The 18,372-nt window shown below is 46.7% G+C and overlaps 1 protein-coding gene across 1 annotated transcript in view; it reads right to left on the bottom strand.

The window, feature by feature from the left end:
* The window catches only part of LOC129330799 (translocating chain-associated membrane protein 1-like 1), a 33,600-nt gene extending 15,647 nt beyond the window's left edge, over positions 1-17,953 (bottom strand). The window contains exons 1-5 of the mRNA XM_054980995.1: positions 17,721-17,953; positions 9,851-9,911; positions 8,364-8,482; positions 5,084-5,200; positions 4,925-4,983 (exon numbers count right to left, since the gene is read on the bottom strand). Coding sequence (XP_054836970.1) covers positions 4,925-4,983; positions 5,084-5,200; positions 8,364-8,482; positions 9,851-9,911; positions 17,721-17,840 — 476 coding nt within the window. The 5' untranslated portion in view covers positions 17,841-17,953. The remainder of the gene's footprint in view (positions 1-4,924; positions 4,984-5,083; positions 5,201-8,363; positions 8,483-9,850; positions 9,912-17,720) is intronic.
* Between the last annotated feature and the right edge of the window lie 419 nt (positions 17,954-18,372).

Below are 18,372 nucleotides of genomic sequence, written 5' to 3'. Positions count from 1 at the left end.
CAGTGGATAGGCCAAAGGGAAGTACCTTATACCGGAAAACCCTCTGCCGGTAAACGAAGCTCAGGTATTTCCTGTGCTCCTCCCGTATTCCCACGTGAAAATATGCGTCCTTCAAATCAAGGACCGCAAACCAATCCCCCTGTTTCAGCAAGGCGATCACAGCCGCCAACGTAACCATTTTGAATTTCGTCACCATGAGGAAGGCATTAAGGCCCCTCAGATCCAAAATGGGACGTAAGCCACCATCCTTCTTGGGGACCAGGAAGAACCTAGAGAAGAACCCCCTTACAGAATCTTCATAGGCCAATTCTTCCACAGCCCCCTTGGCCAAGAGCGACACGATTTCCGCATCCAGCTCGGTCATAGTGTTATTGACAGCTGTCAGGGGTGAACTGCATCTAGGCAGCTCAACGAACTCCAGCCCGTATCCCTTTTCAACAATAGTTAAGACCCATGAGTCAGATGTTATCGACTCCCACCCAGAGTGGAATGGCCTCAGTCTGTCTGAGAAGTTCGGGGTTACGGCTGGGTTGACCCGTCAATACTGCCTTCCAGGGCCCTGCTGCTCCTTCTGCTGGGCCGGAGGCTGCGATGAGCGGGGCTTGAAAGGCCTACGTCTCCTGGGCTGCTGCGGAGGAGGGTAGTGCCGCTGCTGATAAGCCGGAAACTGTTGGTAGCTCAGCCGCTGGTGCTGGTATCTGCCCTGGTAGTGGTAAGGGCCGTACCTGGGAGCGTACCGTGGCTTGTAGGCGGGTTTGTCGGTGGGAGCCAGCCCCAAGGAACGTGCAGTCTGCCTGTCCTCCTTCTTTTTCTTTAAGGCCTCATCGGTTGACGTGGAGAACAGCGATTCCCCTTCGAAAGGCAGGCCTTCCACTCGAGATCTCACCTCCTGGGAAAGGGCAGTAGACCGCAACCAGGAGTGGCGCCGGAGGACGATGGCAGAAGTCATCCCACGAGCCGCAGTGTCGGCCGCATGGCTCCCCGCATTCATCTGTTGTTTTGACAGGCGGATAGCCTCGGTCTGCAGAAGCGACACCACCGCCTTCTGTTCAGGGGGAAGGTTGCCAACATAGGATGCCAACTTCTCCCAGAGGTAGAGCTGGTATCCAGCCATGATTGTCTGGTAGTTGGCAATCCTAAGCCCCAGGGATGCGATGGAATACTGCCGTCTACCAAGGGCGTCCAGCTTCCGTCCCTCCTTGTCAGGTGGCGCCGAGGGTGATCCAGAGCGGCGAGGCTGGAACTCCTCTGTGACCAGAGACGAAGGCGGAGGGTGCTTCAACAACGCCGGCCAGGTGCCCTGCTTAATTTTGTAAAGCTGCTCAATCCTTCTAGAGGTGGCTGGTTGGTCACAGGGCACCTTCCACACCTTCTCCACAATCTCCTCTATTCCCTCAAGCATGGGGAAGCCGATGGTTGCTGGATTGTCCGCATAGATTCTCTTGAGCAGCTTGTCCTTGGTCTGGGGGACGGCTGAGGAGATGTCCATCTCTAAGGCTTGAGCCATCCGAGCCATCTGATCCGCGTAGATTCTTAAATCTTCATACGGAGAACTACTGCTCGGCGCCACGTTGTCGTCCGGCGAAGGCTCGGAACAGGACTCGGAACGGTAATCTCCGACGCTTCCGACGTCCTCTCCCTCGGAACTGTGTGATTCCTCTCCCCGGACCGGCGGAGGGAACCACGGCTGCCTCGATGTCGAGGGCCTCGGTTCCGAATAGGCGAAACCAGGAGCTCCTTCCCAGTGGCAGCGGAAAGCGGGGGGCAGATCCGAAGCTTGGCGATGACGAGAAGCCAAAGAGCGAACGGATCCGACACTACCCTCTTCGGACCGACGACGCTCGTGGGACGAAGCAGCGGCCGGGGAACGACGATCAGAAGGCGACCGATCCCGGTGACTCGGAGGCGGGCCCGGATCCACCACAGGGGAAAGCTCAGCTGGCACGACCTCGAACGCGCCTGGGTCTGGCACATCCTCCGGAACCGGAGAGCCAAGATGAGGAGGACGACGATATGATGACCACCTCCGTCGGAACCGAGCGTGGAGAACGATGACGGTGTTTGGTCTTTTTCTTCTTAGCCGCTGGTTCCGAAGACGGCCTTGGTTCCGAAGAAGACGATCTCGGTACCGACACCCCTCTCGCCGAACGTGGTTTAGCCACTGGAATCGACCCAGTCGTCGGTTCCGACCGGGGACTCGGAACCATGATCTTCGGTGCCGAGGCAGTAGCCCTCGGATCCGACGCGGCGGGAGAAGCGCTTTGGGGCGGCCGCGCCGAACCCTGCGCTGGGTAGGTCGCTCTCGACGCCGCGGCACTTGCGGGGCGCGCCGACCTTGAAGAGGCCACAGAACCCGCTCTGGAGCGTTTTCCAGCAGAGGGGCTAGGGCCAGTCTTGGGTGAAGGCATCGGTGTTGCCGTCGACATGACCGCCTTCCAAAGGGAAGAATTCAGCCGGGCCTGCCGGGCCTGGCGGGCCTTGTTTGTGAACCCCTGGCAGATTTTGCAGGCCGTCACATTGTGGGTCTCCCCCAGACAAAAAAGGCACATCTCGTGGCCATCGGTCTGTGCCATTTTAGTGTGGCACTTTAAGCAACGCTTGAAGAGAGCCTTAGAGGCCATCTTCAGGGGCACGCTATTAACAGAGGGCAACCAGTCCGAGTCGTAAAATACCGTTTTTTGAAATACCGTCCAAATCAGAATCCAAGAAGCGAAGTTCGAAGTTCAAGTCCAAAGTCAAAAGCCAAAAAGATCAATCCAGAATCAAAGCACAAAGCACAAGCACAGAGCAACGAAGCTCACGTTCTCTCCAAGCGGCGGCAAGAAGAGAACTGAGGGAAGGGGCCGTTGGTCGCTGGAGGAGCATGTGACCGTTTGGGCGGGAAAACGGTCGCTGAGGCGCGCGACGAACGGCCCCTTCGGAGCCATAGAAGCTATAGAAAATTCTCTGGCGGCTGGCCTGCGCCTGCGCAGTCCCCATGTGTGGAGGCACAGAAGAACGAAGATGAATAAAAAATTTTATTTGAGAAGTCTAGTAACAACTGGCTTTCAAAAGTTTGTAGAATAATGAGAACAGTAAAAGTAGGTGAACAAACAAAACAAAATACCCTAACACATCTGACTGGACTGTTCCTAGCTGTCTCTTGGTGATTGGCTTCAATCTAATTCACCCCTTCTGGATGAGGGATCCCTCTAGCAGCCTCTTGTCAGCTCTGCTCCCTAGGAGTGAACACTCTCCCGCTTTGGGTGAGGCCTTTTATCTCTTCTTTCCAGGTACCATACCCTACTCCTCCACAGCTGCAGGTTTTCATTCAAAATCCCCGATTAACCAGTCACAAGGACCACAGGGGGCCTGGGAAAGGAAGGCCTGGTAGTCACCTGGAAGTGCAGGCTTCTCTGGAGCCACTAGGCCTCAATATGCATGCCCAGGCCCATAACAATAGCAAATATGGGCTAAGATCCTATTATAGACAATATACTGGTTAAAGATGGGGGGGAGGGGCAAGAACAGTAAGGTAATAGGTATGAATAGATGCAATGTAATCCGATGTTACTGTGAAAAATGCCATATCTCTGGAAACAGGGTAACCTTCCAAGAGAATGGTATATGAAATTCAGCTTAGATAAATAAAAATTAATGTTAAGTAGGATAAAAAAAATACCCATGTCACAAACTAAAGGAATTTATACTGGAAACAATCAGAAAAGATTTTGAGGTCACAGAAAAAGGGTTAGTGAATGTGTAATTTCTTTTTGCCCATATGAACACAAATCTCAGAATTATTGGCAAACTATCAGTATATATTAAAAGCTCACTAAAAAATCTAGGTTAACTCTCTGTTCTGATAATCATGTCAAAGTCTTTATACCACCAGAAAAAGTGCAACTAAAGTGAAACTACATTCTGATATTTCGGTTGATCCTAACAATCAAAAAACACAGCAGACTCTCCATTTGCAGGGTTTCTGTTTCTGGGATCACCATGAATGGCAAAATTTGCAAATACTGGGAGGCAGTGGGTCCGTTGTCTCCAGAGGAAGACTGAGGGGCCAAAACAGCCTCTACCCACATACTCTCTACACCACAGTCTTCTTTATTTTGGATGTAGACTGAGGTTGATAGATATTGGCTTACAACAGATCTCTTAAACTGTACGAACAGTGATCTACTCAGTCTTCAAAATCACAGTACAAATCTGTTGAAATCAGACCATATAACAGTGGTTGCACACAACCACTGTTGCATATGGCTGCACATAAATCATACCTTAAGTTGCAGCAAGGGTAAATCTCATCAAATTACTCCTAACTCAAAGGCCAGTACTCAGCTTTATGCAGTTGTACTGTGCCCCATTCATGTGCATGCACAAAATACATGCCTCTCTTAACCCACCAACAGTGGAGAAACTAAGATCTCAGATAAAATCAGAAAGAAGTATGTTATTCTAGCTTTTTCTCTCTCTACAGGTTTGGGGGCCATGAATAGACAAGAATTATTCGCTCCAAAAATATAAGGCTATATATGTATGTTACAGTGATGGGCAGCAGATTAAAACCCAAACAAAAATACTTCTTCACTGAACACAATCTATCTCTAATAGTTATTACCATCAGCATAGTTTTAAAAAGAATTACACGAACAATTAGATATTTAGAAATGTAATGGTCAGATGGCTGTGACTGCCAGATTCTTGGGGATGAACAAGAGGCCATGTATATCACCACGATATCCTGCATGCATACCATGAAACTTCTGTCTAGCCACTATTTGCAGGCAGGATGGATCATAGATCTGTACAAGCAAGGCAATTCTTGCTACGAATGATTCAGGATCTCTCTCACTGCATGGCAGAAATGGAAAAAGGTTGTTTAAGCTTTAAGTCCTTCAAGTCTATTTTAAGGAGAAAGGTTAAAGAAAAGACTTACAACATTCGAGAATGAGGGTAATCTTTCCACAACAGAGTTGGATTTGTTGTGAATTCTTCCTAAGTGGGGGGGGAAATAAAATTTTTAAAAATGATAACATAATCTGGACTAGTGTACAAATTTAAAATAAATACCAGAGAAACAACTTGACTTACTTACTGCGGACAAAATGCTTGCTCCCCAGACAAATGAAAACAAGTAGAAAAATGCTAGTTGCCCTGATTCGTTGAATTTGCTATGCTTTGTTTTTGACAAGTGGAGACGTCTATTAATTTTCTAGAAATTAAAAAGCACAATAATTTAGGAAATTGATATTATTATTTATTTGCTACAATACATGTGTCTCAGAAATCTCCACAATCTAAAATCTCTACAATATTTTAATTTTAATTTAATTTATTATATTTATATTCCGCCCTCCCTGCTTTCGCAGGCTCAGGGCGGATAACAAATACAAACATGTTTAAAAACATTTAAAAACATTAAATAATACATTTAAAAACATTTAAAAACATTAAATATAACAATTCATGCTGCCCAGTGGTTCATACATGCCTCTGTGTTTGCATAGGGGTGATGGTTTAACCCCCCCTTCACGGGGGGGGGGGGGCGGGCACTGCCCGGCGTTAGCCATATGCCTGGCGGAATAGCTCTGTCTTACAGGCCCGGCGAAATGCAAGCAAATCTTGCCGGGCCCTTGTCTCGCAAGACAGAGCATTCCACCAGGTCGGGGCCAGGACTGAAAAGGCCCTGGCCCTGGTCGACGCCAGGCGGGCCTCCCTAGGGCCAGGGACACTTAAAAGATGTTTTCCGCCAGAGCGGAGAGTCCTCCGGGGCTCATATGGTGAGAGACGGTCCCTCAGATACGTCGGTCCCAGTCCGCGTAGGGCTTTGTAGGTTAACACCAAAACCTTGAACCTGATTCGGTACTCCACTGGCAGCCAATGCAGCTGGCGTAGCATCGGTGTAATATGCTCCCACACCGGTGCTCCAGCAATGACCCGCGCTGCTGCATTCTGTACCAGCTGTAACCGCCGGATCAGGCCCATGGGAAGCCCAGCGTAGAGCGCGTTACAGTAATCCAACCTAGAGGTGACCATTGCTTGGACCACTGTAGTCATGTCACGGGGAGACAAATAAGGGGCAAGCTGCCTGGCCTGCCGAAGATAATAAAAGGAAGACCTGGCAACTGCAGTGATCTGGTCCTCCATCTTCAAGGAGGAATCCAGAATCACCCCCAGGCTCCTAACCCTCGGGGCCAGTGTAAGTGCTGCCCCATCAAGTGTAGGAAGCTGGGGTCCCAAAGCCATCTCCCCACGACCCACATACAGGACCTCCGTCTTCGTAGGACCAGTATCTCTCTTGCTGTCAGCATATATGTTGCATGTCTCCAAACTGGAATTTAGCTTTTACTTGCCACCATAAGTCAAGAGAGCTCTATGAATGAGTGTCATATCTATCCTTTCACATTAGTTGGCACAGCAACCCTCAGGAGAAGTTAAACATTTTTGTACATGTGCTAGGGTAACATGCATAGAAAACTCCCTACGCTGTGATCCAAGCTGGTCATTGCCTTTCATATACAGTAGAGGTAAAGGCTGCTAACAGTCAGCAGGCCAGGCAGTCCCTTAGTGGTCAATGCAGAGGCATAAATCCCACAAGAATTGTGGAACAATGGCAGAATTAGCAACTGCTTTCCCATCATTTCCACTCCCCCAAATGTTGGTGCAACTACACAGAGGTCAGTTGCTGACCTAAAGAATCCTAATCTTTATATACTTATTTAATTATTTGAATTCAGCGTCTTCCTCCCAATGGAGACCAAAAGCAACTTATAATAAAAAACCGAGAACTTGAATCATCTATAGAGAACACTAAACCAAACCTGGACACTAACAAAAACATAATAATAACATTCGATTTATATACCGTCCTACCAGGATAACTTAACACCCACTCAGAGCAGTTTACAAAGTATGTTATTATTATCCCCACAACAATCACCCTGTGAGGTGGGTGGGACTGAGAGAGCTTTGAAGAACTGTGACTGACCCAAGGTCACCCAGCTGGCTCCAAGTGGAGTGAGGAATCAAATCCGGTTTCCTATAGACCCATCGCTTTTAACCACTACACTAAACTGGCTTCCACTAGATGGGATGCCAGTAATAACATTTGGTCTCACACAGAACCCTTTCAGTCTCCTTCTGTTCATGAAATGTCATCACAAAGGGATGGTAAAGGCTTGCTGTGCATACCCCTTCATTGCTCTCAGTGCATGCTCAGTCTTCTGTTCTCTATAGTTACTAACACTGATTCTGAGACACTTCTTCAATGGGTCCTGTGCTAATTCTATTTGTGATTGCTACACTCTGCTAGGGTTAGCCAGGGAGGGTGAGGGAGTTATGACTGAACTGGCTTTCCTAATTTGGGTGTTGCACTAAATCATGATAGGAGTAGCTTATAGATTCCAGCACCTGACATCAGTTCCGCAGTGTGGTACCAACTTCAGTGCAACTGCTTACTCATAGTGAAATTTCATGGATCATTCCCAAGTTTTCTATCTGTTCAACTCCTTCTGTCCATTTGAAACTTTACCCAACTTTTGAGTTAGTTTTTATTTAATAAATGAGGACACTTATATAACTCAGCCAACTGGAATACAATTTGTTTTATTTACAAGATTATTTATTTAAAAAGTAGTTTAAATCAACGGGTTGCCAAGTTATATTTAGGAATGGACATACTGATGAAACATGGCTCCAGCTACGAAGCTGCTCTCTATTCGTGGCAAAGAGGGTTTCACAGGAACCCTATAAAGTTAATGTCATCTTAATGTACTGAGGACAATCAGAGTCATTTAATAAAATTGTTGGATAAGTCCAGTATTACTTTGACAAATTCTGTGACAGACAACTCTATGCCTCACAGTTACCCAATGCAGTTTGGACCGGGAATCTCTTAGCTTAAGCAGCACTGTTAGCTGAACAAGGCCTGTAACAAGTGTATGGATCCAGCATGTTCTAGGCAAACACCCATCTTAAGAGCAGTTCTGAAATACTTTCTAAAGAAGCTCTGGCCCCACAATTAGGTGGAGAGGACAGAAAAGGGTCCTAGTCTCCAATTCTGTAGGCTCTCTCAAAGTGAATTGCCAGAAATGGGATCTGTGCATTCTATGGAGAGGTGCTCCTCCCCAGCTCACATGGCAGAATACACACCTAAGTATTCAACCTTGCAAGGAGATTCCAGATGTAATTGCTCAAAATCTGGGGAAAGCTTCTTTTTCAGCAGACTAGATTACCCATAATAGGTAGTCAATAAGTTTGCGTGTAACATAAGTTTGCGTGTAACATAAGACTTGATGTGCATTAAACTTGCAGAACAATATCAAAAATCCACAAAATCCAACATATCCACACCAATTAAATAGTTGTGAACTTACATCTAGTATGTATTCCTGAATCACTGCATGCAGAATAATGGCTATAAGCATGTAGAAAAATATGGTGGCCATGTCTTTTGGACCACCCTCATAGAAATGAATTGGTTCAGGCCTGTCATCTGAAAATATACAATATTTCTATTATAATAATATCCAGCTGTACATGAGAATGCACAAGGCAAAAAGAACACAAAATTAACTCTTCAGCTGTACCGTGTATCCTAAAGAGACTCCTACAATAAAGTCTTGCTTCCTGATCTGAAAAACTTTATTAAACATTTGTATCTACATAATATCATAACTTATGATACAAGAATGTATTCAATGATGCAACAAGGTAATATGATAAAATGTTTGGAAGTGCTCAAAAGATATTTGTCATCTGAGATTAAATATATTCTACAGAAAATAGAATCTCTTTTCTCTAGTGCTCTTTAAGTATAATAAAAGCTGATTTCTACACATTAGAGATAAATAAAATCCCAATGTAAAGATTTTGAGGTCTGCTAAGAATCTAATCTTGAGGTATTTACAACTTTCATGTAAATAGACATGTACACAGAACTGTTGGGATAGAAGGGGTTCAATTTACTGTTAGATTTAAAAACTGAAATTAACAAGTTAGGATATTACAGCCTCTCTGTTTTTGTAATCATCCACCATGAAAATCAAAACACAGTCTAAAACTTTTAGCCTAAAATTCTCCTATACCTGGAAATTGTTATCCCTTAGTGTTCCACATGCCTGGAACTCTCTTCCAGTATTCCTAGCACTTCTCTTATTTCAAATTGTTCTTCAAAATCCACCAGCTTAAGGAAAACCCTTTGGCTTAACCCCTACTCCTCACCTACAACTGGAACAAGGCCTAAGTACATCTAACACGGAACACATAAGAGTAAATGCAGTTACACCTGATGCTTCTGTTTCCCCTTTCCAATCCTCTTTTTGTTGCTTACCACCTTATTTAAATAAAGCATCTCTTCCCTCCCTCCCCACCATTTGCTTAGATTACTTTGTAACATCCCACAAGCACTGAAGTGTGACAGAAATAGAGAGACTGAGTTGTACCAGACACTTTACTCAGTTAAGTGTAGATCTTTTCTCTGTCCCAAGAAATCTCCCTTGGGATGAAGAAAGGCAGTAGGGAGGGGATACAGGTCAATAATGGATTGGGTCCAACAATCCATCAGTGGAAGGAAGGTGCTGGCAGTCATAAATTTTTGCTGCATTCTCCTCTCTCCAGTTTTCCCTTCTAAACCCAATAATGATTATTCTAGGATCTGCATAGAGGTCTGAAGGTTGGAGGGCTGCAGACAGGGGGTGAATAGGAATGGGATCACCCTTCCTCCCTTTTCTCTCTGCAGAGCTGCATTCCTTCTCCTGAAAGCTCTGCTGAATCCAACTTAAATATCAGCATTTGAATATTTCAAAAGATACAAGGACATAGCATAAAATATAAAGGAATATAAGTACAGGTATAATCTTACCTGTAGTGTAAGTAACATTGTATTGAATAGTAATAAACATGATGGCATATCTGGCTGTAACCTAAACATTAAGATAACAGAAGAAGATAAACATTCAAATCATGGCATTTTAAATATACAATTCAAAGTAGCTATTCATGGCACCATCCTTAGCAGTTACACCTGTGGCAGAATAGGAAGTTAACTTGGCCCAAGAGCAAGCCAGGCTGACCGGTCCCTTCAGCAAACTAACCCGATAGGGCTATCCAACTCAGACCTGACCTGCAGTGCCAATGACAGGCATCTGTTCACCTGTTGTTTCCTCTTGCACCATCACCAGCTGAGTAGACACCATAGTTGGTGCATAGCTCTGTCTCTCTCTGACTGTCAGCATCATACAAGTCAAACGGCCAATCTACCCCTGAGCTATAAGTTATTGGGCTGTGAATCATCACTTTGCTGGTTCAAATCCTACTACTGCCATGAGCATAGCAGGAGGCCATGAGTAAGCCACTCCTCTCAGCCTCAGCTCCTTAGTTCTATTGTGGGGATAACAACACTGTGTTCACTGCTCTGAGTAGAGCACTAATTTGTCTAGAAGAGCAATATATAAGCACAGAGGTGTAACTTCGCTTAGGATGGCACTACAAACCTTGTTGAATTTCTGTACATAAAGGACTGAATAACTAAACTGTAAACCAGTCAGAGGTCGAACCAAGGGGCAAAGCAGATGCAAAATTAACAATCCTTTAACTATGGGTAAGAGAAGAACATCAAGTCAAGGGATTGCAAGCTCCCTTTCTCCTCATATATGAATCCCCTTTGTTTTTTGTTAGTCATGACCTTTGCACTGATGTTAACCACAAATATACCAAGCAAGATTTATATTTCAACACATTAGAAACTAGGTTCAACCTTGGATTAAGAAGCAAACCAATTTTCACAGTGCTTTGGAGAAGAGGGAGTGCTAAATTCTGCAAGCTCTTCCCAATTCCAAAACTATGTTTAATTGATGACAGTATTATATCTGTGCCAGGCCAAAAAATAAAATACAATGTATGCATATACATACTCCACAAATTCACACTAATTTGTACATTTTTCTGTATCAAAGAATATTTTACATTACATTTTGGCTTGCATATCCAAACTACAACGCTGGAAACTACAACAGAATCTTTAAAAACCCTTTAAAATGTGGAGTATGGTTTATACATTTTGAATAATAGAAAGAGGAACCACACCACTAATGGATGCAAACTATCACAGGTAATTAAGCACACCAAAATGAAAGCATTTAATCTCATCTCACTCTATGCTGGTTCATAGCTCAAATACTTAAACAAATTAATCTATCATTGTATTTCTGTTGGGAGTTTGAGACAGCTATGTCTTCCATAAAGAAAAGTTTCTGTCAGGCCTTTTCTATTTCAAATCTACAGGCTTTATATGAGTTGAAAGGAGGAAACTGTACAAAACTTTGTACAATGAAAAAGAACATGTATGCGTACAAATATTAAACACCATAAAAGACATTAACTTAAGAAGTCTGCTGCTAGCATACCACTTGACTGTCTTTGCCATTGTTTCCAACTGTATCATTAAACAGTCTAAATTGAATTCGAAATATTACTTTTGTTACTGGAAATGTTAGATGAAATTCTTGCACTTGTATAACCCAATTTTTGAAACTTGAGTTCTGTCGTCCACTGCAACCTATCAACATTCATAACAAACTTTTAGTACTCTTATGAATCTATACCTATAGTATAAGTCAGATAGCAAATTTGCAGTCTTGCAAACAAACCCTGACCATGTGAGCAGCCTCCTTCAAGTTTCCCTATACCAATAATATACATATTTTATTATAAGAGCAATGCAAGCAACCTGCAGAGTGATGACAGGAACTAACTAGAGACCACTGTTGTAATTAAGTGCTTACTTCCCCACTAGCCATTTACATTGCTTTTGGAGAAGAACAAAAATAGCTAGAAGTCTCACCACAGTTCAACTTCAACCTTTCCCCATCTTAACTATTTTGGGGAGGGTTATATAGGGGGATGTGGCTTCTAGGCAACCAAGTGCTATAACTATAGCTTTCTTTATCTTGCCTCAGAAATACAATAGCTGAAAGATTCTTGGATTAAGGAACTCCACTATTCTCTGACTCCACCATGAGTCCAATCTAGCCGACCTTCAACATAACTCTTATTTCTCTCTCAAACTGTTTGTGTAGCAATGAATACTAAGGTTCCCAGGGGTCATTTCGTAGAAAAAGAACTGCAGGAACTCATTAGCATAACTCATTAACATATGCCACACCCCTTGACCGGGCCAAAATGGCCAGGATTCGGCTACTGCCAGATGGAGCAGTGTTCCCCCACCTGGCAGTAGCCCGATCAGGGCCGTTTTGCCCACAATCCAGGCCAAAACAGGCCCAAAATGGCCATTTTGGGCACATTTTGGCCTGGATCAGGCCCAAAACGTCCTGGATTGGGTTGGTGCTGGGCAGGGGAGGGATCCCCCACCAGGCACCGAAAAAATCCTAGCAGTTTTGGTCCTGACCCCGGCCAAAAAGGGCCTCAAAGGGCCGGAAGAGGCCATTGGGGCCCGTTTGGGCCCGGATCACGGCCAAAACAGCATGGCCCAGATCAGTGCTGGGCAGGGGAGGGTTCCCCCACCTGGCACTGACCAGATCCCGGCAGTTCTGGTCCTGATCCCGGCAGAAAATTGCCCAAATGGCCGAAAGTGGCCATTTTGGACCAGGATCGGGGCCGGAAAGGACCGAATCGGGTCGGAGCCAAGTGGGGAAACCCTCCCCTGCCCAGCACTGACCCAGTCCAGGTCCCTTTGCCCCCAATCCGGGGCCGAAAGAGGCCCAAAACAGCCAAAAATGGCCATTTTGGGTCCGTTTTGGCCAGGACTGGGGCCAAAACAGCCAGGACCGTGTCCATGCTGGGTGTGGGAAGCTTTTCCCCACCTGGCAACGACCCAATCCAGGCCATTTCGGCCCTGATCTAGGCTGTTTTGGCCCCAATCCAGGCCCAAACTGCCCCAAATGGTCAACAACGGCCATTTTGGGCCCCTTTCAGCCCTCATCGGGGCCAAAACGACTGGGACTGGGTTGGTGCTGGGCTGGGGAGGCTTTCCTCTCCTGGCACCTACCCAATCCAAGCCGTTTTGGCCCCGATCCTGGCCGAAATGGGCCAAAAATTGCCATTTTTGACCCGTTCTGGCCTGGATTGGGGCCGAAATGGCTGGGACTGGGTCGGTGCCAGGTGGAAGAGACTTCCCCCACCCAGCACTGACCCGATCTGGGCCATTTAGGCCCCGATCCAGGTCAAAACGGGACCAATCCAAGTCGAAACTGCCCGAAATGGCCGACAATGGCCATTTTGGGCCTGTTTCGGCCCGGATCGGGGCCAAAACGACTGGGACCTGGTTGGTGCTGGGTGGGGGAGGCTTCCCTTGTCTGGCACCGCCACGATCTGGGCCGAATCCAGGCCAAAACTGCACCAAATGGCAGACAATGGCCATTTTGGTCCCGTTTCAGCCCAGATTGAGGCCAAAACAGCAAGGACCGGGTCCATGCCGGGTGGGGAAAACTTCCCCTGACTGGCACCGATCCGGGCCGTTTCGTCCCTGAAACGGGCCCCAAATGGCCATTTTTGATCCGTTCCGGCCCGAATTGGGGCTGAAATGGCCTGGACCGGGTTGGTGCCAGTTGGGGGAGGCTTCTCCTGCCTGGCATCGACCCGATCCTGGCCGTTTTGGCCCTGATCCAGGCCAAAATATGTCCAAAATGGCCAAAAATGGCCATTTTAGGCCCATTGTGGCACGGATCGGGGCAGAAATGGCTGGGACCTGGTCAGTGCCAGGTAGGGGAGGCTTCCCGTACATAGCACCGACCTGATCCTGGCTGTTTTGGCCCCTGAAACTGGCCCCAAATGGCCATTTTGACCTGTTCCGGCCCGGATTGGTGCCGGTCAGGGGAGGCTGTTTCAGACCCGATCCTGGCCATTTCAGCCCCAATCCAGGACGAAATGGGTCCAAAATGGCCAAAAATGGCCATTTTAGGCCCGTTGCGGCCCGGATTGGGGCCTAAATGGACGGGATAGTGTCAGTGCCGGGCAGGAGATGCTTCCTCCACCCGGCACCGACTCGATCAGGGCCGTTTTGGCCCCAATCAAGGCCTAAATGGCCCCAAACCTTTTTAAGTCAGGTGGGTAGGGCCGGTGTTCCGGTGCTTTCCCCCTCGAAATGACCCCTGAATGTTCCATATCTACAGACTTGTCTCCCTGTTCACAAATGTCTTTGACTTTGAACTGTGTTTCTGTCTTTCAAACTGTTCAGACTTAGGCCTCTTAAAAGTAACTGACCCATCTAGTAAGTCACATTTATCATGGTGTAATGGTAACAGTGTCAGACTGGGATCTGGGAGAGCCATGATTGAATCCCCATTCTCCCATCAAACTTCACTAGCCCACCCTGGGCCAGTCACTCTCTCTGCCTAACCCACCTCACAAGACTAGTTTTTGTTTAAATTATGTATATCATATTTGTATTCCGCCCTCCCTGCAAGCGGGCTCAGGGTGGATAACAACCTTAAAATCATTTCAAAACGTTCCATATAAAAACATCATATAAAAATAGCAGAACTCTTTGACTGGTGGCAGCAATGCAACTATTAATGAGCAATACAGCAGTACAACCTGATATAGCAGCTCAGTAACAGCAGCTGAAAAACAAACTGTGGTGGGCAGCTTTCACAGGGAGGGGAGTAGATGTTGCATCCTCCAGCCACTGGAGGCCCAACCTCAGCCATGAGCCTGGCGGAACAACTCTGTCTTACAGGCCCGGCGGAAAGACAGTAAATCCTGCTGGGTCCTGGTCTCAGTAGACAGAGCGTTCCACCAGGTAGGAGCTAGGACTGAAAAAGCCCTGGCTCTAGTCAAGGCGAGGCAGGCCTCCTTGGGGCCAGGGACCGATAACAATTGTTTTTCTCCTGATCGGAGGGTCCTCCGGGGAATATACTGGGAGAGATGGTCCCTCAAGTACGCTGGCTCCAGTCCGCACAAGGCCTTATAGGTCAATACTAGAACCTTGAACCTGATTCGGTACTCCACTGGCAACCAATGCAGCTCGCGCAGTATTGGTATAATATGCACCCTATTTAGTGCTTTCATAATGATGTGCGCCGCTGCATTTTGCACCAGCTGCAATCTCTGGGTCAGGCTCAAGGGTAGGTCTGCGTACAGCGAGTTACAGTAATCTAACCTAGAGATGACCGTTGCCTAGATCATTGTAGTTAAGTCACAGGTAGACAGGTAGGGGACAAGTTACCTGGTCTGCCGCAGGTGAAAAAAAGAAGACCTGACAACCGCTGTGATCTGTGCCTCCATTTTCAGGGAGGCATCCAGGAAACCACTGTGATCTGTGCCTCCATTTTCAGGGAGGCATCCAGGATTACCCCCAGGCTTCTGACCCTTGGAACTGGCATAAGCTGTTCCCCATCGAGGGCCAGTAGCTGGAGTCCTGAACCCAGTCCCCTGTGGCTCAAATACAGGACCTCCATCTTTGTTGGGTTCAGTTTCAGTTGACTCTGTTTCAACCAATCAGTCACAGCTGCAAACGCATGTTCCAGGACATCTGGGGCTAAGTCGGGCCATCCATCCATCATCAGATACAGCTGGGTGTCATCTGCATATTGATGACACCCAAGCTTGAAACTTCACACCAACTGGGCAAGGGGGTGCATATAGATGTTAAACAATAAAGGGGAGAGTATTGCCCCCTGCGAGACCCTGCACATCAATGGGTGACGAGGTGACAAAATCTATTTCCTGGTTCTGGACACAGCATGACCCTTCGTGGAATCTCACTCACCCTACACTCCACACACTGTAAAAGCGAATTGTTTGAGCAGTTCTTGCCAGCAGCAGTGCAGTTGCTTTGAGAAGCCCTAGATTTAAAGTTTATGTAATTAACAGTTTTCTAATTAATAAGCCATGTGAGACAGCATGTTTTAAGATAAGGGCACTAACAGTGCACTCCTATTTAGAGTAACACTCTACATCCATTTAAGTCAATGAGCTAGAAGGGTATAACTCTGTTTAGGCTTGCACTGTAATTTACCAGAAGTGTAGCACACTGATGCCACATCAATAAAAAATAAACAAAAAACTACTTTAGCAAGTTTCTGTTTCAGAGTTTTGATTTGTGGGCTGGTGAATCATATGGATAAGGGCATGTTCATCTGGACACCCCTGAGATTCAACTGTTTATAGCCTTGCATAAAACATGCACAGTTGCACCTGAGACTCTGTTAAAGAAAAATATCACATCTGTGCCTTACCAGTAATCATCACTGAGTAAGTTTATATCCATCAGGATCAACTACCCACTGCTAGAGCAAGTGATGGTAGACAGCAGTTCTTCAATAACTCTCCTAGGTACAGATCACTCATGGCCTAGGTCAGAGCACTAATACAGAAATCCTACATATATGTCCTTCTGCTAGTCAAAACTGATACAGGGAACCATAACAGCTTTCCAAAACAGAATAACAGCAACAATACCTGTAACTGTGAGTTGCTATAGCTTATCAGCATTACAATATTGTATCAATACCTACAGTAAATATCAGCACTACACTAATCTGAACATGCTTAATTTAATCCCAGTGTTATTTGATCAGTTCACGGGAACACATGATCAAGTTTCTCAAAACCCACATATCTAAGCAACAATTAATTTAGAGAAAAAGTGATACTGAGATTTAAGTCTGCTTGAAAACATGACCTTTATAATCTCTATAGTTACTCTGTGGCAAAAACAGCGTCCCTCACACATGCTCAGGAACCACTTCATATGGTACAGGGTTTAACCTTGACACTGAAAGTCAGCACCAGAACTACACCCCCAACCCTGGGGCCAGTTTCAGTGGACAACGTGAACAAACATTGGAGACTCCAAAACTTGTAGTGGTGCTAGAGAGATCTGTACAAAACTTTTAAACAAAGGTTTCATGTGGCTCTTAGCACTAGGCTAACTAAAGGGCAGCGCTGCTAGACCAACAAAGCTACGTTTTACACCACTGAGAATCTGGCATGCAATCTGGCTTGCTTGTACAACCCGTCTGTCAGAGGACTCTTGGGTGTGATCTTAGTTTCTGGCTTTCCCACCTATGCAACTTACAACCTAAAGGAGTCCAAAGTTCAGATGCTGCAGAAGGAGGAGGGGACAGAAACCACAAAGAATGTCCAAAATATAAGAGTGTGCTTATATACTGCTCTTCTAGTCAGATTACTGCCAGCTCTGAGCAATGAATAAAGTCAGTGTACTATTATCCCTACAGTACAGCTGGGGCTGAGAGGAATGGTTAACCAAGGCCACCTACTGATCTCATAGCAGTGGTGGGATTTGAAGCTGCAGTGTGTTGATCTGCAACTTAACCGCTATAATGTATCACCTCTCTATAACAGTACTCTCTTCTAGACAAATTAGATGCTTCACTGAGCTGCGAACAAGGTCAGTATTATTATTATCCCCACAATACAGCTGTGGAGCTGGAGCTGAGAGAAAAGGCTTACTCAAGTCCACCTGCAGAGTAGTGGGACTGGAACCAGCAAAGTGCTCATTCACAGTCTAACCACTATGCTATAGAAACCTTACAGCAAGCCTCGCTGGGCACAAGTTGTTTCTCCAGCACAAAACAGCCCACAAAGAAGGCGTGTGAGCACTCGCGAAGAGGCCATAACGAGAGCTGCAGAGAAGGGGGACCGACAGAGGAAGAGCTCGAACTCGAGAAAGGGGCGTGGCTCAGTCCAGAAGCAGGCACCGCTACACGCACCGCCCACTCCATCTCATCCCCCCCCCCTCGTCGCAATACCTCGAACATGAGCCCCAGGAGAAGGCCCAGGGCGAGGCAAGACACAGCGTCCGCATGGTTCTGGATGACGAACTCATGGCTCAGGACCGGCGGGCTCTTGTTTTTCTTCCGGAGCCCCATGTCGGCTGTGGCAGAGGGTTCAGAGGCAGGTCGACTCCAGAGCCAAAGTTGAAGGGTGGGTGTGGAAAGGCCAGGCGTAATTCTCCCCAACGCTCGCCTTTTCCTCACGCCCAGTAAACACCAACGGCTCCCCTCCTCCTCTATATCGTTCGGTCCCGCCTTCTTTCGTAACGCTGGACCCAATCGTCGTGCAGAGTAGTCTGATGGACGGCTTCCGGGACTAATCGCTGCACTCTGCTGAAGGCGAGGTTTCCTCGGGGAGGGACGGGAGGGAGAGGCTGGTCAACGTTCGCAACGGCTGTTTGAGGGGCCTTGTGAGTGGCAACAAAATCTGGCCAGTCAGGAGAGGTAGAAGGCGGGTCTTCGGGAGCCCGTCCACTCGGAGTCCTTCGTGCCGGTGGTAGAGAGAAACTACACAGCAGCCTCTGAGGACTTTTGCTGGGAAGAGCAAGCCTCAGGTATGAGGTGGGGGGGTGGGGCGGCCTCGAGAATCGTTCTCCACGTGCTTTATCGGCAAAATAATAATAATAAT

This window comes from Eublepharis macularius, chromosome 5 (genome assembly GCF_028583425.1).
Source record: "Eublepharis macularius isolate TG4126 chromosome 5, MPM_Emac_v1.0, whole genome shotgun sequence".
In the NCBI taxonomy this organism is placed as follows: domain Eukaryota; kingdom Metazoa; phylum Chordata; class Lepidosauria; order Squamata; family Eublepharidae; genus Eublepharis; species Eublepharis macularius.
The sequence above is the reverse complement of the archived record's forward strand: the minus strand, read 5'-3'. Positions and strand labels throughout refer to the sequence as shown.